General features: G+C 38.2%; 3 protein-coding genes and 1 non-coding gene across 15 annotated transcripts in view; 2 read left to right on the forward strand and 2 right to left on the reverse strand.

Moving 5' to 3' along the window:
* The window catches only part of LOC136241012 (uncharacterized), a 104,932-nt gene extending 104,104 nt beyond the window's left edge, over window positions 1-828 (reverse strand). For 3 of the 5 annotated variants that reach the window (XR_010694086.1, XM_066032128.1, XM_066032125.1), the window contains exons 1-3: window positions 680-828; window positions 220-407; window positions 80-173 (exon numbers count right to left, since the gene is read on the reverse strand). Coding sequence is in view for 4 of the 5 variants with exons in the window: in XM_066032128.1 (XP_065888200.1) it covers window positions 80-84 (5 nt within the window). In the remaining variant the exon portion in view is untranslated. Of the gene's footprint in view, window positions 1-79; window positions 174-219; window positions 408-461; window positions 619-679 lie in introns of all 5 variants that reach the window. The other 2 variants (XM_066032126.1, XM_066032127.1) reach the window with 2 other exon arrangements.
* The window catches only part of LOC136241006 (NACHT, LRR and PYD domains-containing protein 9C-like), a 35,292-nt gene extending 22,722 nt beyond the window's left edge, over window positions 1-12,570 (forward strand). The window contains exons 1-8 of one of the 7 annotated variants that reach the window (XM_066032108.1): window positions 816-947; window positions 6,294-6,382; window positions 6,956-7,812; window positions 7,863-8,201; window positions 9,527-9,689; window positions 11,944-12,330; window positions 12,378-12,414; window positions 12,470-12,570. In XM_066032108.1, coding sequence (XP_065888180.1) covers window positions 7,650-7,812; window positions 7,863-8,201; window positions 9,527-9,689; window positions 11,944-12,330; window positions 12,378-12,387 — 1,062 coding nt within the window. In that variant the 5' untranslated portion in view covers window positions 816-947; window positions 6,294-6,382; window positions 6,956-7,649 and the 3' untranslated portion in view covers window positions 12,388-12,414; window positions 12,470-12,570. Of the gene's footprint in view, window positions 1-815; window positions 948-6,293; window positions 6,383-6,768; window positions 6,908-6,955; window positions 7,813-7,862; window positions 8,202-9,526; window positions 9,691-11,943; window positions 12,331-12,377; window positions 12,415-12,469 lie in introns of those variants that run through there. The other 6 variants (XM_066032109.1, XM_066032111.1, XM_066032110.1 and 3 more) reach the window with 6 other exon arrangements.
* A 725-nt stretch (window positions 12,571-13,295) lies between these two features.
* Trnae-cuc (transfer RNA glutamic acid (anticodon CUC)) lies at window positions 13,296-13,367 on the reverse strand. Its single transcript has one exon. It is a non-coding gene; the product is annotated as a tRNA-Glu (tRNA).
* LOC136241005 (proliferation-associated protein 2G4-like) lies at window positions 13,312-22,614 on the forward strand. 2 transcript variants are annotated; one of them, XM_066032105.1, is made up of 16 exons: window positions 13,312-13,414; window positions 13,533-13,672; window positions 14,488-14,616; window positions 15,330-15,435; window positions 15,495-15,564; window positions 16,597-16,689; window positions 16,856-16,919; window positions 16,978-17,056; window positions 18,145-18,223; window positions 18,270-18,348; window positions 20,174-20,225; window positions 20,278-20,372; window positions 21,227-21,284; window positions 21,657-21,726; window positions 21,779-21,823; window positions 22,423-22,614. In XM_066032105.1, exons 2-16 carry the CDS (start codon window positions 13,576-13,578, stop codon window positions 22,477-22,479), a joined length of 1,173 nt encoding a protein of 390 aa, XP_065888177.1. In that variant the 5' UTR covers window positions 13,312-13,414; window positions 13,533-13,575; the 3' UTR covers window positions 22,480-22,614. The 2 variants fall into 2 exon arrangements, with proteins under 2 accessions (XP_065888177.1, XP_065888176.1); XM_066032104.1 differs by lacking the exon at window positions 13,312-13,414 and having other exon boundaries at window positions 13,431-13,672.
* The last annotated feature ends 625 nt before the right edge of the window (window positions 22,615-23,239 follow it).

Genomic DNA, 23,239 nt, shown 5'->3' on the forward strand with positions numbered 1-23,239 from the left:
CATGATAATGTGTCTGCCAGAATACTATAACAGAGCAGTTGCTTCTGAGAATACAATTTTAAATATGCAACATACATACCTCATTTGTTCATGTTTTCCTGGCAGACCTATTGCCACCTGTACTTCAGGATGCAACAAAACATCATTACTCGTATCCCTTCAGTTAGTTAAATCTGTCAGTCACATAAGATATGAAGGGAAAAGAGCAATAATACTCACCAATTAAACGCACATTGTTCAATTGTTCCATTCTTGGCTAAGAGCTGGTTGTCATGGACACCTGTGCTCCCAGTGGTGTGACCATCTCTTTGTAGATGTTGTCAATCTTAATTATCAAATATGATAATTTGTAGTCCACTAGCTGACACATCTTAGTTTGTTCCTCTACTACCTCCTTGAACAGTTTCCTAGAGTGACCATTACCACCTTATACAATGATCAACACAAGCTACAATGTTTACATGTATGGCTAGAGGACATGGCCTGGTAATCAAAAGGATAATTATCCAAGTAACTTAAAGGAGTACAATGTGTAAGTGTAGATATACTAACTCCCGGCAGGTACTTATATCTATGGTGTAAGCAGTGCCAGACAGTACATTCTCCGTATAATACCACCTATGAAGTGACAAGTGTACTGGTTAAATCACGTGACACGTAGCCATTGTCACCAACTCACTTCTGTTGTGCTCCAATTTTTAAACTTTAACTTGTAGTGTTCTCAGAGTCGGAAAAAAAAAGAAAGATATATCCATTTCTCGATCCATGTATCGTGATCGCACGCCTTCCGAGCACCACGTTTAATTTTAGCGCATGGGCTTATCACAAGGTGTGCGACTCTAACTATTTCGTTCGATCTATGTTCTGACTCAGTGAAGTGTATACTGGACAAGGAGTAAAAAGGTTTAAGTGTTGGTGACAATGAGGTTGAGTGATATATCAATCGTGTACGTATATTGTGTCTTAAATATGTGATTGAAAGTTAATTCATGTAATTGTTCATATGCACCATGAGTGCATGCCTTGTGCATGTAGTTGTGTGCCCAAAGTTTTAATTTATGGCAGCAATAGTTACAGGCCACATTATGGTTTAATTTGCTTAGTAATAGTGTTGTTCATACAAATAAAGTCATTGATGGAGAACTAAAGCACTGTGACCGTGTTTAGCTGACTCGTGTTCTCTACGTATACACCAATGGCTGGAGCGTGGTGATGAACCACCTAGTTGGTACAAGGCTCAAGTTTCTGAATATAATTTTGATGGCTCATGTAAAGTGATTTACGAAAACTCATCTTCCAACATTATTTCTGAAACACTTATTTTCAATCAGCTTCCTTGTTACAAGCACTCACCTAAATTTGTTTCAATAGCATTAAGACCAAAACATTTAAAGCCTCGTTGGAAGGAAGAGAACTTAAATCTGTTGAGTCTTCTGAGCATTCCACCAGGCATATGCTGATGATGCAACACTGATATCCATCTCCAAAGAAATTCACACCGAAGTGTTAAATGAAGTTGATTTGAAAGCTGGTGATATAGCTAGGTTTTAACTTGAAACCATCTAAGTGTGTGTCCCTGCTTTTCAATGGGACAAAGGTTTTACCATTGGGCATAAAGTTATTTGGTGGTACAACTATGATGGCCCAACAAAATTTTTAGGGAGTTTCAGTCAAAGCTGCAGCTGGCAAAGTTATGTTTGGAAAGTGTATGGATTTCCTTCATAAAGTTGATAGTTTGCCAATAAGACCTGAATATCATACAGTACGATAGCACTGTAAACAAAGGAGTAGACGTGGCTCATGAAATATCGTCACCCAAACTCTAGCCTCAATTTTTCCTGACGATGATGAGGCAGTATTAGTTAGGTAAAACTAAGCCCAAACAAGCTTTCAGATCAACCTGAAACACAGTTGCTATGGAATTTTAAAAGAAAAATTAATGGAATTTTCTACTGACTGCCTGACTGACTGATCTGATGCCTTCAGAGACAAGCGTAACTCAATAATGGCTAAGGCTATGGGCTTGATTTTTGCAATGTTCGATGTTGCTTTGGCCCAGGAGGTCCTTTTAGCATACTGCAGTGCATTCTTCATGGACTTACCAGTGTCCTCCTTTGTGTCCCATTAAACTTTGCTGACCAGCGAAAGTGTCGATTTGGCAATAGCACGTGATGGCTTCCCTTCATAATGGAAATTGTTTGTATTTTTCATAGTGGCAGAGGTGCGTTTCGAGCAGTCCTTGATTCGTACTGCTGTGTAATGGATTGAACATAGCCAACAATGAAGTGTAATGGATACTTCACTTTTCAGATGATAATTGATATAACTAGGGCACGTGGCCACCATTTCTTTCAGTATGCGTGAATTGCAGAGCTGCTTTTCCAGCAGTTCTTGATTCAAAATGTTGTGTAACAGATTAAACATAGCTGACAACGAAGCGTAATGGATACTTCAGTTTTCAGAAAAGTACTGAAACAAGTTGGAGTAGTCCATGATATTAAATTACAGTAAAACAATAAGAAGTGCACAGTAGGGATATACAGTGGAACCTCTCTTGATAACCACCTGAGTTGGGCGGTCACCTCAGTATAACAGCGACGTGACTATGGCCCTGACCGATTCCCAATCAGTTTGTACAGAAATAGTTTGCATTAAGCGGTCACCTCTATAACATGTATATCAGCCAGCTTTTGAAGTCCCAAATAGCACTTCATTATACAAAAAGCCTCTCACAAAGCGGCCAGCAACAGCCATGATGGTGAGTAAACTAGTATAACAGTTTATACTCACAGTTGTGTTCTGTATATGTAAGCTTATAACTACTCCATAGCTTTGTCTCTTCGCGTGATTCTATATAAATTTCACCTCACAATATGTTGATTTGTAAGGTCGCTCTTACTCTCAGCAGCCTTCGAGTTCAATATATCACAACAAGTATGATTATTAGTTTCCTTTACCATATATCCTGAATTTACAATTGTGCAGTTACTAGCTAACTGTCTTTCTAGTCTAAAATAAAAGTTAAACTACAGCTTTTCCTTCACTGGCTTTGTAGCAAGGCAGCCTAGTGATAATGTCTCCATACAGTATCTTCTGGCTCTTGTTGGTCATCCTTTCTGCTACTTTGTTTATGCCTTTTACCTATGTAAGTAATGGATTGAAATGTAGGCATGTGTGAGGATAGCTATAATGTAGGCATGTGTGAGGATAGCTATAATTCCAGGAATCTTCGTATAAAGGCCAAGCCTTGGTTTGTTGCCTATGGCTGCTTTATAGAGGATATTGAGTTAGACAGCCACCTCTCTATAAAGGCCAAATATTTCTGGCCCAATGGTGACCGCTTTAGACAGGTTCCACTGTAACATTTCTTATTGTTTTACTGTGATTTAATAACATGGACTACTCCAACTTGTTTCAGTGACGTGCTATATAGTCCCTACTCTAGTTGAAAATTCCAAATTTTTTGTTTACTTGTCAAGTGTGGATTTATAGGAATTTTGTTCTCTCTATCATTTGTTTTCATGTTGGATGGGACCATCAACTATCACAAAAATGGAAAATCTTGCAATTAAATACTTGAAACGCTGGTTATGTTTACCTCGCAGTGCCACTTGTGTCATCCCAGGTGTCTGCTGTCCCAGCATATCCTCAATTCAAGACAGTGTAAGCTTAGCTTGCTTGCCAACATCTCAAAATCTTCAGATCCACTGATACAGGAGTTAGCATTACAGCTGGATCTTTCCTCTGGTCTCCTTCAGATTGACAGTGCTCATCCGGAGAAGCTTAGTCAAGCCAGAGCACAACTTGCCAGCATATCAACTGCTTGCAAGCTCTATACTGCTTGCAGAAGCCTTACTATTCAAATGAAACAAAGCTTTGTCAACAGAATTTGAATTCCTACACAGTGCAATAGAAATTCAAACAGAGTGCTACCTCGGAAACTGAATCACAGTTGTGGAACTGGCTTCTACTAGGATTTCATCCTGGCCAGCTCTCATTCATATTACGTGCCTCGTCAGATACCCTGCCAACAACACTAAATCTGTGTTGCTGGCACATACAAACTGGAGCTATCTGCTCTCTCTGCCACCTATCTATCACCTTGTGCTGAATGGCTGCCCTGTAGCCTTTACAGCAAGGAAGGTACTGTATACCTATCGACATGATGCTGTACTGACATGTCTGATATCTGAATTACCAGCTGCTATCCTCAATGTTAGAGTATATGCTGATGTGGATGGCAAGCGTGCGTCTGATGCTCCACCTGCCACCATTCCACCCACCATACTAGTGTCATCATATTGACCAGATATTGTTGTTTACAATGAGGAATTTAAAACTATTTCCCTTCTTGAGCTTACCTGTCCTTTTAATTCCAGTGCTGACTTTACTGCTGCACACAATTGTAAAGCACAAAAGCCAGAATATCTGCAGATTGTTGCTGAATTGGATTGTTTAGATGTTTCGTGTGAGTACCACACAATAGAAATTGGTTGTCTTGGCCACTTTCTATTTGTGTTATGAAAGCTATTATGAAAAAACCATATTCACATCGCAAAAGAGTACTTGATAAAGTAGCAGTCATTGCCATCAGCTCATCTCAGAGAATATTTTTTTTTGCCCGTAATAATGTGATTTGGACAAATTAATTATTTTATTATATTCTTTTTTGTATTTTCCTTTCCATGCCTGCTTTAGCTTAGGCCTTATGCAGTCACATGTGAGCGAGGTGTTGTAATTGTTTTGTTTTTATCACTACATCAATATTGATGGTTTCAAAAAAGGAGGCATGGGTATCTCAACCATCACTGGCTTACAATTGTCTGACCTATCTCTTGTCTTACAAGTGGAAAACACCTTATGTAGAGTGTTTTGTTGTTGTCTTGGCTACTTCTCCTACCATCATGTACATAAGAGGTTCTTGTTTCTCTTCTGGTCATCCTTGCAAGGGTCATGTTCCCTAACACTGAAGAAGAGGGATGCCTCGGAGTATGTAAACCCCACTTTGTTCTGTAGATCCTGTTTTATAATTCTGGAGGTAGAACACTTTAGAGTGTGATGGATGGGAGTAGCATAGGATCAGTTTTCTCTCTACAAAAGAGACAAAAAGGAGAACTATAGTGTGTAGTCTCCTATAGCTGGTAACGTTCAATTGTTTTGTGTGTGGATGGTCTAGTGAATGTTCAGCAACTGACAGATTCTGGGTAGCTCTATTATGTGGCTTGTGATTGGTTTTCTAAGGTACAACAAAGATGTTTGTTTATTAGTGAGAACTGCACATGATGGCTTCTAAAATATGTGCCTCGTGTTCATCTCTGCTGTAGACTCACCATGCACAATAAAGGAACAACCTCACTACAGAAATTTTGATACCTAAAAGTTTGATCCAATTTGGCTATGTTTCGTGTTAGATTTTAAACTGGCCTCCTATCATCCAGCAATGTCACAGCTGTTTCTCCATTTGTTATATTCATGATGGTCTTCACCACAGAAACTTGTTGCCCTTTTGTGAACTTTTTCAGTTGTCTCAAGTTCCTACAAGATCGCATCCTTTATCTATACAGTATCCGGCCTGTTGCTTCTTCTATTCTTTCCGTTCTTTCTTTGTCAACAGCCCATTTTTGTGGAACATCATACCTCATCTTATTCCATTCATCCCTCTGTTGTTTTCTTTCCTGGTGTTTTGTTGTGTGCGTGTTTGTACAATCCTGTTGTTTTGTCCTTGTAGTTCAAATAGTTTCATTGTTTTTTATAAATCTTGTGTTACAGTATGTACCCCTGTATGTGTTTGCAGGCTTGTCCGTACAACCCAGTCTTTTGACAAAATTGATAAAAATAAAATTCATGTTGTATGGTAAACAAGTTAGTGATTGTTCTTCAGTGATAACTCTGTAATGTGTAGCTCCTCCTTGTGATGTCATTGAAGTGTCATTCTACCTGGAGACTGATACTTCTGTACTGATGGCTGGTTGCACTATTTATGCTGGGAGAGAAAATTTCGATGTGTGTATACTTGATGATAAAATAAGTAGTTACTTCTGGTGAATTGAGTAGTGAGGGTAACCTGACCACAATCATGGTGTTGCACCCCGCTACATGTATGTAGAAATTCCTTGGTGTAAATACCTCAGCATTTAAACCAGTCAATTTCAGTTGATGAAAAGTATGATGACAACTATTTTTGGACCATACATTGTCCAGCCAACAGTGATATACCTATAATGATACATGTACATAACTGGTTTGTATTTGTTTTATTGTGTTACCAGTTAATGTTTCTTCATTCCCTTCAGCAACAGCAAGGCAGCATCCTAATAAGGTACCAGGGTGATCAGTCAAAGAGCATTTCTAAAGAATACTGGACAACTACACTTTACACCAGGTATGTGTGGATCACATGATCTTGTATGACACTGAAGGTGTCTGTTTGTCTGGTGATGGGAAGGGAAAACAATATCATACTCCAGATCATGTGATTCGATCATGTGATAGTGACATCATCATTATATAGTATGTTCGCGTTGAGCTGAATCCTCAAAAACATTTAATAACTCATGGATGCAATTACACACGATCTTGAAATTTGGCTCATTTGTAGTACTCCTTGACCTGCTAAAACTATTTCAAAATCTTGTTGTTCAAATGTTTAACATAATGTTTACGGCCAATCAAAATTTTCATTCCTGTGGAGAAGCCATATAAGCACAGTGTCCATTAGAACCCTTTCCCGAACTTGTAATGGAGCCAAACCTTACATGTCTGTTGTTGACACCTTTGCTGTTACCAATAATCATCTGGTTGGCAGAAATGCTAACTCTGTTGAGAAACAATCCACTTTTAATTTGTAGCTGTTTTTCAGGGTTCAGCTCAACGTGAACATACTATAGTTGGGTGTGGCATATACAAGGTAGTCAGGTTATTAGAGTAACTGTTTTATTATTGTAATCTCCTACAGGCTACAATATCACAATTGAAGGGTACAAGGTGTATTTACACAAGATTAACATCTCAGCTCCTCATGAATGATATTAGTGTGATTAGTAACTGGGAAAGTCTTTGGTTGTAATTTTTTTTTTCGGCTCTCAACTTTTTTTTTCATGAGAACAAGTTTACAATGCAATAAATAAAAGAAAAGAAAGAAAGTCTTCTTGCTCAAACTGTGGGCAGATAGATGAACTCTGCCCAATCCTGTGTCGATGGAATTGTATGCAGCATTGCCACATTGAGCATTGATAGCAACCATCTGAATCAAAAATTGGGTGGCTATATTATTGGAACCAATCTGCCTCATGCACATGATCTCCCAGCACCCAGCTGGGTCTCAACACATAGAGGGGAGAAGTAAAAAGATGGAGCCAGAGAAGAGTAGTTCCTGATCTTATATTAGCTGATTCTGCAGAGTTGATTGATTGATTTAGAACTTTTTAGCGCATGTGATTTCTATTTAGTCAAGCACCAGCTTTGTAATTTTGCTGCAAGATATTTTAAAAGCGTCACCATCTTAACCGGGTATTCACACTGATATCATGTTAAAGGATCTATGCTGATATGGAGAGCAGCTTGGTTGTGCAGGAGCAAGAAACCGTGACTTTATCGTTAAACATTTGGATGCGGACGACTTTATAGACAAGCTAATTCAGGAACGTCTAATGGGTCAGAGTGCCGCTCAGCGGGTGCAACTGGTGGGTACAAGTAGAGGAGACAAGAACCGAATTATTTATGAGCAACTAACCACCGCTGGACCAAACGCAGTTGATAATTTTTTGAGGAAAGACGAAAGACAAACTTTTATAGCAGAGCAACTAGAGAAATGTAAGTATGAAGTCATACAATAACATTTATCGGCATTGTCTATGTTACAGGTCTTCATTCAGTTACAACAGAGTGTACTAGTGGTCCTCCTTCGAAAAAGTTGAAATCCAATCCAATAGATGTCATTGTTATTAGCAGGTTACAGTCAAGGTACTGTAAACACTTGTCCACTGATGATACTGACTGGCCACACTCATACATTCGATTGGCTCTGGTGAAAGGAGAAAAAGTGACTAGAGCGGATAAGAACTTGGAGATTACAAGACTGACATTGCAAGGACAAGTTGATGAGATTTTATTGAGAAAAGAGCCACTTGGTGGCTTAAAAGACATCTTCCATTACAAAAACAAACCTTGTCCTCGACTGATCCTAATAATGGGAGCCCCAGGTGAGTATTACAAAGTATCAGTAGTGGTAGTGAAGTGTTAGAGATTTCTCACTCAAGACCCAGGTAGTGTGTTGTGCTGTCCTAGAAGCTGGTGTGGGTATATTGATGGGTAGGAAGAAATACGATTTCCACACATATGTAACTCTGTAATTCTTTATTCGATTGAGACCAAATTAGTTATAAAAATGTCTGTCAGGTAGGGGAGTCCACATACTAAATTTAAAGGAAATCGCTCCAGCCATCTCCAAGATACGTACAAGTGGCCAAATTAAATTTCCTTTTTTTCCTTAAATTTGCACACTTTACAAAATCCACCATGAAACACAAATGCGTACTTTAATCAGCTGAAGTTTGGTACACATACAGGTGTTAAAGCAAATCTTGATACCAATTTTTGTGGAAATCCGATCTGGAGAGAGTAACAAGTTACCCTGTAGAGAGATCAGCTGCAATCACTTTACTGTATAGAGAGTTCAGTTACACTATAAGTTGTCCTGTAAAGAATTGAAAACAGTATACACGTACAAAAAAGGTTCCCCTGAATCAATTGATCCCAAACTTGAAACAGAGCAACACGGAGGTATTTGTCAACAAGTAGTAATAGTGCAATAGCTTAAAAGTTTTGCATGACAATAGTATAAAAGCATGTGTATGCTTACAACACACAGTACAGGCCATCAATCTTGTTGTCCACAATGCTGTTGAGTTAGTAAATTGTTCCATGACTAGACCACTTGATATGTATTTCAGCAGAAAATAGCCTGTGATATACGCAGCTCTTATTCTCTATCACTATCAGTCATCCGTAATGTTCTTGAGGCATGCGCAAAAAACCAACTGTTACAGCTCTTCTATCTGAACGCTGCTTAGAATCACCCTGACTACCATTTCTAGTTGTTACAATATATAGCCACTTCTGGAAATGTAAAAGTGTCGCACAAAATTGGTGTTTTTGTATTTTTTTAAAGCTAAAATTTCAACCCAATTTATGGTTAGTTTTCTATGGAGTGGTGCATAATGGGCTAAACCAAAGCAGCCAAGTTGTGAAAGAAGGATGCGGCTCCCTAAAATGCTAGGGTGAAAAAAGAAAGTTGGCAGCCAGCAAATGGCTGCAATGACGGTAACGCCTATTATTTTTAATGATGTACTGATCATTAAAAATAATAGGCATTAACACCATTGCAGCCATTTCTTGGCTGCAACTTTGATTTCACATTTTTTCGCCCTAGCTTTTTAGGGAGCCACACTTTTTTACACTGCTTGGCAGTTTTGGTTTAGACAAATAAGTGTTTAGGGTAAAAAATTTACTAGTCCAATCACTACAGGTGCCAGTTCTGTTGACAGATTTTTGAAGAATTGTAACCTGCAAGTCCTTGACATTGGAAAAAACTCTATCAGGGATGACCGGATATCAGTGATGGTGGATGGACTGGAGCACAACAAGACCCTCACTGAACTGAATGTGTCTGAATGTGGAATATCAGCTAAGGTACAGTACTAGTGTAGAATGTACATAATGTATGGTGGATTGTTTTGAGTATGTAAACTTCCCAAATGTCAGACTTTCACCCTTACACAACCTTATGACTCCCATAACATGAGCTAATGCTGTATGGATCATTGGTAATTTATTGCTGAAAATTTTTTAGTTTCATGGAAACATGTCTATCCATGAAATTGATGTTCCTAGGAAATTCCACACATGTACATACAGTAACAAGAGTTGTAGTATTGGAGACTGTTCCACACATTGTATTGTTGTGGTCAAATAATGTGGTTTCTTTGCCTTATAATGACAACTTATTAAGTTATCAACAAAAAGTACAACATGTAATAGTTGTAACACTGGTGGGAGTGGTTTACCTGATATGTACACACTCACCCTTGGGCCTCATGTGTACATGTCAGACGAAACACAACCACATGTGTTACAAATAACATGTTTCACTTCATTGAAGTACTGGAAACTACAACACAGTACTGAAGTAGTACATGTGGTACAGTTGATAACACATTGGTGTTTGGTGCCAGAGTCTGTATCCAAGTACAATTTAAGTTATAGATAGAGGCCAACTAGCGAGAAAGAATAATTAATATTATTGAAGGTTTTGCAACGATACGAGGAGCAGGTTGGTAGACTAGCATCAAAGTTAGTAAGTAATGGTGCATGGTTTTGCCAGCGTCACAATGATATGAGTTGTAAGAATCTAGTCAGGCTTTGAATCATCACAGAAGGATAGTGAAGAGCAGGCTGCAGCACAGTGTGAGGAAGAATGCTGCGGTGTGGAAATCCAAAATCTGCTCAACAAATTAAGGAATTTAAAAAATCTGATGTGCCACTGAAGACCCAAACTCACGGGAAATATTAGTGTATGGCATGATTGGAATAGACATGTACATGGCATAGATGGATAAAGTTTGTTGAACAAAAGTCTTCAGTTTACAGTGGAACCTCAATTATCTGGACCCCACTTATCCAGATTCTCAGTTAACTGAACTACGGAAATTACTTCTCTATTAGAGTAGTGACTGTTCTATTTGGGTAGTTGAATAATACTAATATTTTACAATTGTATTTTAAGGCTATTTATTCACAGTTTCAGAGATTTGGATTTTTTAGACTTATGAACCACCGCTGGTCCCAAGAGGTTTGGATAGCTGAGGTTCTACTGTAATTTGTTTAGGTTGGCCAAAATTGCAATGGTTCTGATATCATCATTATTGCATTCATGTTGTCTACAGACCAGGCTCATGTACTTTAAAACTAACATCACTGTGCGTGTTATACCTTTATGACATGATCAGTGCTGATATTTAATGCTTGCTTTGCAATACGTTACAGGGGCATACAGTAGGAAGCACCCATTAATATTTCTACAAAATCACTAAGGTAGTATCTAACTTGCCAGTGATTTATCTGGCCCACTCATCAGATCAAGATACTCTAATAGAGCAGTCATATACCCAATAATACTCAAGAGTGGCATTATTGTAAGCAGTCGGTTAACTGTTCATCAGTTAATTTTAAACAGAGTTGCTTATTTTTCACCCTTCTGTACCATTAATTTTTTTTGATTTGACTAGAAATTCTTTGAAGATGAAAATGAAGTTAATCTTATTAGTAATAGGGCACCCATATGTTAAATATCTCCCTATGCCCCTGAATTATTAATTTGTTTTTTATGGTTATTGTGAAATCTAAAGCGTAGGGCAGTTAATGCAGAAATTGTAAGTGTTAAACCTGGCATTGCACGTACCAGTGCTAGTCATCCATAGTTACAAGTATAAAGAAAAATTAGAAATTTTAAGTTCGATCGTGGTAAAAGTAGGGAAACAAAAGAGGTCGTCTACTAGTGGACGTTTAATCCCTACTTGAGTTATGTGTTTGTAACATTATTATGACTGGTGAACCCATGCATACTGCATCAAAAGAAAGAATGGTGCCAGAGGTAATGTTTTCGTCTAAACTTGTGTGCCCCAACTATCATTTACTGATTGAAAAGCGAACTGGCCATTATGCTTCATTATCAGCTATGTTCAACCTGTTACAAATGAACAACATTACAATTTTGTATGTATGGTACGTATGTGCATGGGGAAATCTTTGTGTGTCCACAAATAATGTACTTTGGAAGTTTCTATGGTAACGGATGATGACACTTCTCCACCAAATTAGGTCATATTAGTAAATTGTGATCATGAGAACATGTAGCAATTGTTATTGTCTACTACTGATCACTACAGGTGCCAGGTGTATTGGTGAACTACTGAGCAATTGTAGTGTACAAGTGGTATGCATGAAGAGGAATAATATCAGTGATGACGGCATCACTGTTATTGCAGGAGCTCTTGGTAAGAGCAGTATCAGGAATGTGAGCATAGAGAGTTGTGGTATTACTATTACGGGAGCAAAAGAATTGACCACAGCTTTATCAACTTGTCAAACTATTAAAACATTGCACTTGTATGATAATCCAATCACTGTAGAGGGAGCTCGTCTGATACTACAGTCTACAGTTGATAACAGAGTGTGTGAAAAGTTGACTGTTAGTTATGACTACTACAAGAATGACAATGAAGTTCGGAAAATGTTGGCAATCTTACAAACCAGGAGGAAAGCAAACAAGGGGTAAATAGTGACATCATTTTGTGACGCAATAATGATTTTAAAAATAGGCTATCATAGCAACATGATTACACCCTTCTTAATAAGGTGAGTAGCATTGTTACCATTAACTGGTATTAAAATGTTCTCTTATTATTGGTAGGAACTCTTAAGAAACATAATCAACACTACTATTGCACTTTTAATTTTTTTGTATGCTTGTATGGTTTTTAAAAAATATACAAAATTAATATTGAATGTAAATCAAGTGCATCAATGTTCCAACTCTTATTGCAAGAACAGTTGTAACTGCTGGTGTCTTACGAAGCAAACATCCATCTTACCGTCCTTCTCAATTTAATTGCATCCTAGAGTACTATCAAGTGCTGCTCCATCTTGATTTGATACACACACGTGCACACTATTTATATTCATGGTTTGAAATGTTATCTCTGCAAGAATGTCTTGTAGAATAGAATGACATTTAAAATGTGCACTGCAAAGTTTGGCTGTACACTTCAGGGTTTTGTGTTTATATTGATCTTCTAAAAAAAGGAAATTATTTCATAGTTTATCTATTGCATTTTTGCAGAAAAAACATTATTCCCCATACATGGTTACAATTTACAAAATTAGCACTTAAGTAGTTCTTTGTGTGGAACCTGTTTAATCAGGACACTTGCAATCTGTGATAATCCCTAAGAATCTGAGGCAACAGTTAACATATGCATGTAAACTGACCTGGAAATCAGAATACCTGTACACATTATGATAATTTAGTTTGGGTTACCCCCAAGGACTCTAGTCCCAAGGTGTATACACAGGTTAATTCACTGTAACATATTATGAACTCTTGGTAATACCAATGCTTCTTAGCATGGTAAAAGGTGGAGAATATGCACATTACCCAAGCTGCCGAAGCTGGCTATAAAAAGTATTTAGAAAAATGTGATGCATAAAACGTTTCGAAAAAGAAAAAAAAAACGAACTTCCCATGCGGGGAATCGAACCCCGGCCACGGCGGTGAGAGCGCCGGATCCTAACCACTAGACCACATGGGACTATCTGCTAGGAGCTGCATTTTACCATTATTTGAAGTTACAATAAAGTACGTCAATGTACATCAGTTGCAACAGCGAGTGCAACAGTGATTCACGTGCTTCTCTAGTTGTTTTTCCACGTGTCGCTATATATAAATGTCATCGTTGTAGTTTCCTTTTCTTCAGAGTCAATCCAGTTTGAGCGAGTATAACCCCATCGTTGATAGCTATGGCGGAAAAAGGAGATGAAAGTTCGGAAGAAGAGGCAACCATTTCAGAAGACGTCGTTGTGACTAAGTACCAAATGGCCGCTGAAATAGCCAATCGTAAGCAACTGCAACATTATTACAACTGTACAGTTTTCTCATGTTCAGCTTAACACTGATCGGTAGACAGGTGCTGACTTATAGTCCTTTATCTAATTAAAGTGCAGGCGGTCTTTTCATAATTTATGAAGGCTGTTGAGATTTTACGTAATATTATCACATTCACAAGAAACAAGCTAGCCCAATCCCCATAGATTGCTACAGGTCACCAGATATGTGTACACGATCAAATACCATAAAACTTGATATCATTCAACTCCTTATGAATTGCTCTTTAATCATGATCTGGTGCGTGTTTGAGTATATGCATGATATGTCTGTGGTATTGGTGTTTAGCTTGCGCATGTTTTATCTAGCTATATATACATGGGATGATGAACAGGCACTCACTGTAGGTCAATCTAGGACTGCTGTACAGTAGTTAAGGTTACCAAGTGAATGGTCTAATTAAAGTTTTGCGATTAGGTCAAATGTTGAAAAAGTCTCAGGTCATGACTAAATTTCAGCACAGATCTATCTATAGCGAGTGTATACCTGATTGTGATAGCTCCTTTAGTTTGCTTCATGTGGTAGATTTTATAATACTAATTTTAGCAAGCAATGCATTCTTGAAGTGATGTCCTACTGTTAACACAATTTAGTACTTTTGTAACACAAATGGTACAGGATTTTGCAGTAGTGGCAAATTATGGGTGACCTAGCGTACTGAACAGTGAGCAAGTTTATACTGCATCCTAATCGTGGAATAGATTGTTTACTGTTCAGTAGAGCATGTACAAACCTGTTTATCCTGTTTATGTTTCATGTTATTTCAGGAGTGATCAAGGCAGTAGCCAGTGCATGTCTTGATGGAGCAGTAGTCCTGGACCTGTGTGAGATAGGTGACAAAATGATACTAGAGGAGACACAGAAAGTGTTCAAGAAGGAGAAGGAGATGAAGAAAGGTGCTTATATTTGGAGGTCGCAATCCTTAAGGGGCAGTGTTTTCATTTTCTTTATAAAAGTGGGATTTGGCTCATTCCTTGCTATTTTTATGGATGGGATTTGTAAAAGTACAAATTGTAAAAGAACAAAGTTTGTCTGTCTACTTAAGGCCACATTAGTACAGTAGTTTCTCATCCCTACCTGCATCACTGTTCCATTCTGCATCAGCGATTTTTTGTAACACTGGTGGTACAATGCAACTACTAGACATTCAACTTTACAAGTGAGTGACTAGATAGATCACACCAAGAAGGTTGTGTTTGAGTCATGTGAGCTATTTAAATCACCTATCTATTTTAATCTTCCCTCCCGCATTTATGATAAGCTTATGTGTAGTAATAGGATTTACATCCTTACTTTTTAAAATAGCACTAGCCCTATAACTGATTTTTGTATTCTGCAGCTGATTTCATCATCTGTATACAGTGTGCTTGTTAAGTTCCTATGTGCAAGCATGGTTTGTTTGCTATAACTGTAGATTCCATAATTCCTCACCTTGAGCTAGCCAGTGCTAGTATCAGCTGCTGAACTTAACGTGTAAGCTTGACTTCATGCAGTGGCTCAGTTTGTGAAAGCTACTCTGCTTTCATTTTATTTACAAACCAATTCTTAGCCCATAAAGTGCTGAAGATTTATATGTTGTGATTTACTAAATTACTGTGTACTACTACAGGGATTGCCTTTCCAACGTGTGTCTCAGTGAACAATTGTATTTGTAACTTCTCACCATTACGGTCTGACCCTCCCGTCAAACTAAAAACAGAAGATGTTGTTAAAATGTGAGTGTACTATAATTTGTATATTGGAAGTGTTTACAGTTGTACTCATCACCCTGTAGTGATCTAGGAGTTCACATTGATGGCTATTGTGCCATTGTAGGTAGTACAATTGTAGTTGGCTGTACCAAGGTAAGCAACATTCTGTTGTGCTTTAATTAGAATGTAAATGTGCTTTAAGTCTTTACCCTTATAAAGTATGCAAATTCCAAAGTGGTATGTACTATAGGAGTATAGCTGTCCATATTTAAGATACCTTCATATTGACGACTGTACTATTCCCACAAACCAACATACGTATGTATGTTTAGACTACTTGTAGTGTTAACTTTAGCTTATATACCCTAAAAGTGGCCACTTTCTAGGGACAAAATTTTCATGGTGATATGACGGCTGACAACTGTGTGAGAGTACAATATATATATAGTGGTGATATGTTAGAGGCTACGTGCACTGTATTACTTAATAATTATGATTGTGGCAAGCAGTGGAATGTCTTGTTCACTGGAGTTTCATGAATAGTAAAACAAGAAACCACTTGCCACACATTTTCACAAAAAAAAATTAGAGGAGTTTTGTCATGCGTCATCAATTGTTGTGTCATGATCTTACAAGCAAAGTTCAACCAATTCGACCTAAACACCTTGAGCAGTATCGATAAAAAGTATATATTCTAATGTGGAAACAGTGCAATTAATCATGGTTTCCAGTACCCTTCTTTCATCCACTCAACTCTGCGTGTGTCTTGATTGAATCATCATAGCTAAGACACGTCCACCATGTGACATCTGGGATAAAGCAGCCGACTGTTGACTTTACTTGTCTCCATCAATGTATAACACTTTTTAAATACTTTTAACTCTAAGAATGATTTAACTTGCCTATTATGAAAGGCTGCACTCTGCACTATTACGTAACAAATGCACAGTAGTCTGGAAGTTATCCCAGAAATGGGACCTCTATGGGTGTCAGGGTGGGTGTGTCCATTTTAGCACTAGCGCATCTTGCTTTGAAACATGTTTTTATATTATAGCAAGGCTAAAGTGAGTGAGTGAGTGAGTTGTGATGCCATGCCACCATATGGCGGCAGTGGCCGTTAATGGGTTAAGCCTAAATAAGTTTATGTTGATGATTGGTGGTGCAGTAATTTGCTCATCACTACAGGACAATCCAGTGACAGGGAAGAAAGCTGATGTAATACAAGCAGCCTATATAGCATCAGAAATAGCTCACAGGATGTTAAAGCCTGGTGGAGAGGTATGTACACTGTACTGTACGCTACTGTGTGTATGTTGAAGCATTGCCACTGGTGCTACATTTATACACAAGCCTGTGTGCTAATATGCCAAGTGACATTGTAGCTATACATGTGTACATATGTTACCTCAAAATATGTGATATCCCTTCTTGTGTTCTCCTGTAGAATTTTCTTTTATCTGATACAATTCAAAAAGCAGCAGTACAATTCAAATGCACATCAGTAGAAGGTATGTTAAACATTTTGCAGGTCTTGCTGTTCATAAGGCATTCATATTACTAATACAGGAATAGTGTCATATTGTATGAAGAGAAACAGGTTTGATGAAGAGAAGACGATCATGTTAAACCCTTCAGATATTTTACGGTATGTTGCAGCAGTAATGTGTGCTTGTCTGCAGGTTGTGTGAATAGTCCCGCCAGCCAGCCTGTATATTATCCCCTTTGTCTTTTGGTTGGACCAAATGACAAAAGTAAATAATACAGGCTGGTTGATGAGACTGTTGTGTGAATGGAGTAGAATATTTTGTGACAGCACTTGTACGGGGAAGGGGGGAGAGGTCATGACATGTTCAAGTGCCCACATATACTAGTTAAATCATTTTTATTATATGCACTGACACTCCTGTTCTGAGTACCAGATCGTACAGTACATCAACGTCCTATGGTAGTCATCTATAATGACCGTTACTGTCGGTGTAAAAAACTGTGACTGCCATGCATCGTAATCACTATAGCCCCATTTAACCGTAAAGGCTGTTTTTTTTTCATTCGAGAGAATCACACCATTGCAAACACTGTAGAAATGAAATACTGTCACGCCCCTTCCTCTACTTTTTGTACGGAGACTATTGACTCACGTGAAATTCTTTCAGTGTTTGTGCAATACTATTACGAACTTACGTGGGCTTCCCTGGCACTTGTACATGCATGGACAATGCTGCTACATGTATCACTCGATCTTGTTTACTTTATAGGCTGTCTATAGAATCTTAGTGGTCACCTGTATAGAAAGGAACGTTAATCGCTGCCCAGGTCCAGTCATGGAAATTTTCCCCTTTCTATACTTATCCAAACATACTTTATATAACAAATTTAAACAGACTGTAGGACCAGCTAGGTGTACTATATGCAGACCTTCAACACTTGCAATAAATAAGGCCACCTCTCTTTAAGGGCAATTTTGAATTTCCCTACTGAGGCATCTATACACTAGCTATAGTTCCACCCGTCTAAACCAGCCACTCGCTGATTAAGGCCACCCTAATAAGCTTAAGGCAGACTCACCATAGTAACTTGTGTCAGCAGTTTGCTGTGTGGTTACTCTGTACATGTGTTGTTGCCTCAGTTGCCACCAGCCGGCTTCTCCATTATTTACATATCCGTATGGTGTCCATCAGGGAACTATTCATGATGTACACATGTGTGTTTAGTACTTTGTACCTTGATCCATAGGAAAGAGTTGAAGAAGTGTGAATTTGAACTATACGAGGCTTATTGTATGGACGTGATAGTCAGCACTGGGGAAGGAAAGGTGAGGGAGTTGTTGTGATTGATGCCTAGGTCATGTGTTTTTGTAGCCAAAACATCAAGATGCTCGTACAACAGTATTCAAAAGAACTGACGAAGTTTATAATTTAAAAATGAAGGCATCAAGAGGTTACTAAGTTATTGTGCAGTGTGTGTGTGTGTGTGTGAGTGTGAGTGTGTGCGTGTGCGTGTGCGTGTGTGTGTGTGAGTGTGTGTGCATATGAGTGTGTATGTGTGAGTGCTCGCATGTGTATGTGCATATGAGTGTGTGTGCTCGCATGTGTACGTGCATATGAGTGTGTGATGTGTGTGTGTGAGTGTGTGTGTGTGTGTGTATGAGTGCTCGCTCGCATGTGTATGTGCATATGAGTGTGTGTATGTGTGAGTGCTCGCATGTGTATGTGCATATGAGTGTGTGTGCTTGCATGTGTACGTGCATATGAGTGTGTGTGTGTGTGTGTGTGTGTGTGTGTGTGTGTGTGTGTGTGTGTGTGTGTGTGTGTGCTCGCATGTGTACGTGCATATGAGTGTGTATGTGTGTGTGTGCTCGCGTGTACGTGCATATGGGTGTGTGTGTGTTAATTTGTTTGTTGCACATATAATGTGTACTTTCAAAGTGACACAAAGGTTATGGGTCGCTGGCCTAGAGTCCTGGACATATTAGTTCAATGGGATATCCTAAACAAACAATTAGATTTGTCAGTGTAACTATAACAACAGGTCCTGCAGCAATATTGTCGTAATGGGAGTTAGGGCTTGTACAGTATCTTAGTCCATTGATAAAATTTTTGTTAATGACTAGGGCCACCTCATTAATAAGGCCAGTGGCCACTTATAAAATGAACACAATATTCCCTCGGGCCAGCTGAGCAGATAATCAAGGTATCACTGCAAATTTAAAGTTGTTGCTCCTACGTAAGTACCTGCCTAGCAATATACTTCATGCTTTAGCAGTAATTATGCCTCATATTACTTTCACTGTGATGAAAAACTCATAGTGTCTTTATATGCCAATTGTAAATAGCTGTTACAGCGACTAGACAGGTGTTGTTGATTTGTTGAAAGCCTTGATAATAAGGCCACTTTGTTTAATGGCCACAAAAGGCCACCTGCATTTATCATGACGCTGGTAATGAGGTTTCACTGTACCTGACTGTACCTATTGTTTGTATTTGGAGAGATGCGTTCCATAAGAATATAAAACTTTTGCACACAATTTTTGTGTCTCACATACACACCCACAGAATGTAATCAGGCTTGTGGAAAGCAGTACATTTATAAAACACAGTCATCGTAATCACATCGTAATCATGGAAAGCAAAGTACATGTAATCATACTATCCTTGTGCAATCACCCCTTGCCCGTGTGTCACATGCATTTGTTTATGATGCGGTAGACAAACAAGATTGTCGTCATTCAAATCTTTGTTTAAACTGATATGCGCAAGTGAATACAGGGCTTGTAGATTTGCCAATTCATGGTAATTAAGCCAAATCCTAACTTCATTAAGCAAATATGAAAGCAAAGCAAAAGTTATGAATGTGCCTGTAGTGTAGTTTCCATATAGCCACTGTACCAATCAATTTCTTTACTGTTTTCCCCCCTGAATTGAGTGCATTCTAGGCTATAATAGGCTAAAACTTTGGTGACCCATCTCTTGGACTTTAGATAATACTGAGGCAAATTCAGATTTGAACTGAGATAATCACATATGTGTACATGTGTCAGTCTCCAGTTGACCTACTGCTTGCGCTGATCACTCTGGCACCAACTGGTTTTGCTGTTTGTACTATTAGATGATTTTCCAGACATGCGTAACAACCAGGTGGTATTAGTTAATTTGCACTGTTTAGTGTTTTTCATGTTGTTTGATAAGTGTGGCAGTTAAGGTATATCGTGTGTACAGTATATTTCATTGTCCACTACATTATTAGCTGTGTTTCATTGTTGCAGCGTTCTATAGTGAAGTAACATCAAAGTTTGATGTGATGCCATTCACATTGAGGTCAGTGTTACCATGACAACACAAATTTGTCAGCCATATTGTTGTTGTTTAGAGCATTTGATGAGGAAGGCAAGGCTAGGATGGGAGTAGTGGAGTGTGTCACTCATAAACTACTGGACCCATTTGATGTGTTGTATGACAAGGAAGGTGCGTGCGTGCTTGTGTTTTTGTGCATGCACTGACTTTAACGTAAAATATAAGAGTCACTGTTAGGGCTGAGCAATAGTATCGATAGTGCGTTATATCGCGATAGTAAATCACTATCGTTATCATGATAGTAGGGATGTCACTATCATGATAGTTATGATAAGCTCAGATCTGCATTAAAATGGCATTAACAACCCTTCTATACTGTTTTACAGCAGCTTTCTTACAAAGGAGTGGCCTGTAAAAGCTATACCAAAACTCCATATTCATCGGCCGCCCACGCAGTTAATTAACAAATGTCCTGTGCATGCAAAATAACTTTCTATATGACTACAAATCATAGCTACACAACTAAGACTTTATTAACAGCAAAGTGTTTCATAAACTATCGGGATAGTATTCACTATCGCGATATTGAATGAGTGACTATTGTGATAGTAAAATTTTTACTATCGCTCAGCACTAGTCACTGTAAAAGTGTATTGTTTGTCAGCTAGAAATGTGGTTACACTGTATCAGTGTACATGTAATTTGCAGGGTTTTTAAAAAAAAATACAATAGGAACTTTCCCATAACATACAGTACTTGTGTGTACCTTACAGTACTTGTGCTATGGTGAGTTTTTCTGCTTAGGAAAGGTTTTTACAATAGAACTCTGGGCACTTTTTGCCCTCACATTTCCCTTTAAAAATCTGAAGCCATAGCAACTTTTGCCTGACCACTTCTTACGTAGATCACAGCACATCTATATACATGTACAGTACTGTATGTTAGCTATGGCTTTTTGTTTACTGGAAGTGTTGTTTGCCATCAATGTGTGTACCTGTTATGATATGTACATGCTCTTTTATCAGGTGAATTTGTTGCACAGTTCAAGTTCACAGTACTACTGATGCCCAACGGTCCACTAAGGTAAGCCAAACACTAGTACTGTGTACTGCTATTATAGTGCGTACTAATATGGAGCAGCAACTAGATCAGGTGACTGCACTGAGGTCACATGATTTTTACCGTCCTAGGAATCAGTAGGAGACTCCAAACATGGTTTATGTACACAGCAAGTTATGACTGCATGACACACAGTTTTTGGCCATACAAAGCAGCTACAGGTTTATGAATACCATCTGTTTTATTTTGAGACAACTGACCTTGTCACATTCTAATTGCTGTTTTGTTTGACACTTTGTGATGAAAGTTGTAATACCCGACATTTTAGTATAGTAAAAAAAACAACGATTTGAGTACTATATGTATTCCCATGACATGGTATGTACACTTCAACAGGATTACATCTGGTCCATTTGATCCGGACACGGTCAAGTCATCAGTACAGTTGGAGGATCCTGAGCTGAAGGTGTGTGTGTGTAGCTGTGTTTATTGTGCAGTGTGTAATTGTTCCATTACAGGCATTGTTATCTAGTTCTACCAAGAAAGCCAAGAAGAAGAAAAAGGTACATATACGTATGTATGTTACATATTAGAGAAGTCTTATATTTCATATTGAGAAATATAGTATGTTAATTTCCATGCAATGAAATGGAAATGAGTGGCTATTTTTTATATTTTCAATGGGACTTCTCATGGAGGGTATCCTCTGATATTAGACACTATTCACATGTTTAATATGTGCTTAGTCCCAAATATTTCATCAGTGTTTTACCCTTTTCAGTTATACAATGCTGTACATGTGTTGTAGAGATGAGAGGATACTGGATTTGAAAGTATCAATACATTGCCCCAAAATGTTATATGATGCAACAATATGAATATGTTATATTGCGATAACTACAAAACAGTGCAGATTTTAAGACAGACAGAATATCTTAACTTCTAGTGGTATAAGTGAACTGGCATCTGCATTTTGCTATTTTAAGAAAACTTTATACCAGACACAGCTATGCATACAGTCGATACACCTGATATATTGCAATACATGATGTATTCGATATATTAAAAATTGTATTGATACTCACTCTCTTGTGTATTGCGATGTATTGATATATATATATATCCATTTCTATAATGTTGTAATAATCTCGTGTTGTTTCAGGCAAAGGCCAGTGAGACTCCCAAGGAAAATGGTGCAGCAGAGGATACTAAGAAATGAGACACATCATGTAGTGTTGTAACTGCACCTAGCTAGGGTAGGAGTGTATGGTTTTTATTATGTACACAAACCAATGTAACAGGCACCAGATAATATTTATTCCTATATATTTCCCAAAAAATGGTTACAAATGTACTAATTTTGGTCTATAACATACACATTGAACTTGTTCAGTATTGGTCAGTCTGGGAGAATTTTAATGGCAGTGTGAGTTTTCTTCAGCTGTTGAAAATGGTTTTCTCCTAATAAGGCATTTTCTGATGAGCTATTAATTCAGAGCTTGCTAAATGTGATATTAGTGCATACTCTGATTGACAGAAATACTGTACATGTGTATGGCCTGGTCCAGTAATGGAGCCTGCCACCTCTATGATTACTGTTAGTGTAGGTATAGTATGCATACTGTGTTTGCTTTAAGTAAAAAGGTTTTTGAAAAGGGAAAAAAAGTGCTTATTGAACCCTGGCTATGGCAGTGAGAGCACTGGATCCTTACCACTAGACCACATGGGACTACCTGTTGTACACTAGTGCAGTTATACATTTACATATGATATTGTGTACAGATTAGTAGCCAATTGAGGGAGTTCCATGATGCTTGGTTTGTTTACAGCATAATATACAGTTGACCTTTTTGGAGAGAGGTGGGCACTAATACAGGTTCCACTGTGTTATACATATATCAAAATGTGGTTATTAACAGACACTCAACTCAGCCTTGTAAAGATGATCTAGTTCTGATAGATGCCTATGGAGTGTATCA

Source organism: Dysidea avara, chromosome 12 (assembly GCF_963678975.1).
Source record: "Dysidea avara chromosome 12, odDysAvar1.4, whole genome shotgun sequence".
NCBI classification, from domain to species: Eukaryota; Metazoa; Porifera; class Demospongiae; order Dictyoceratida; family Dysideidae; genus Dysidea; species Dysidea avara.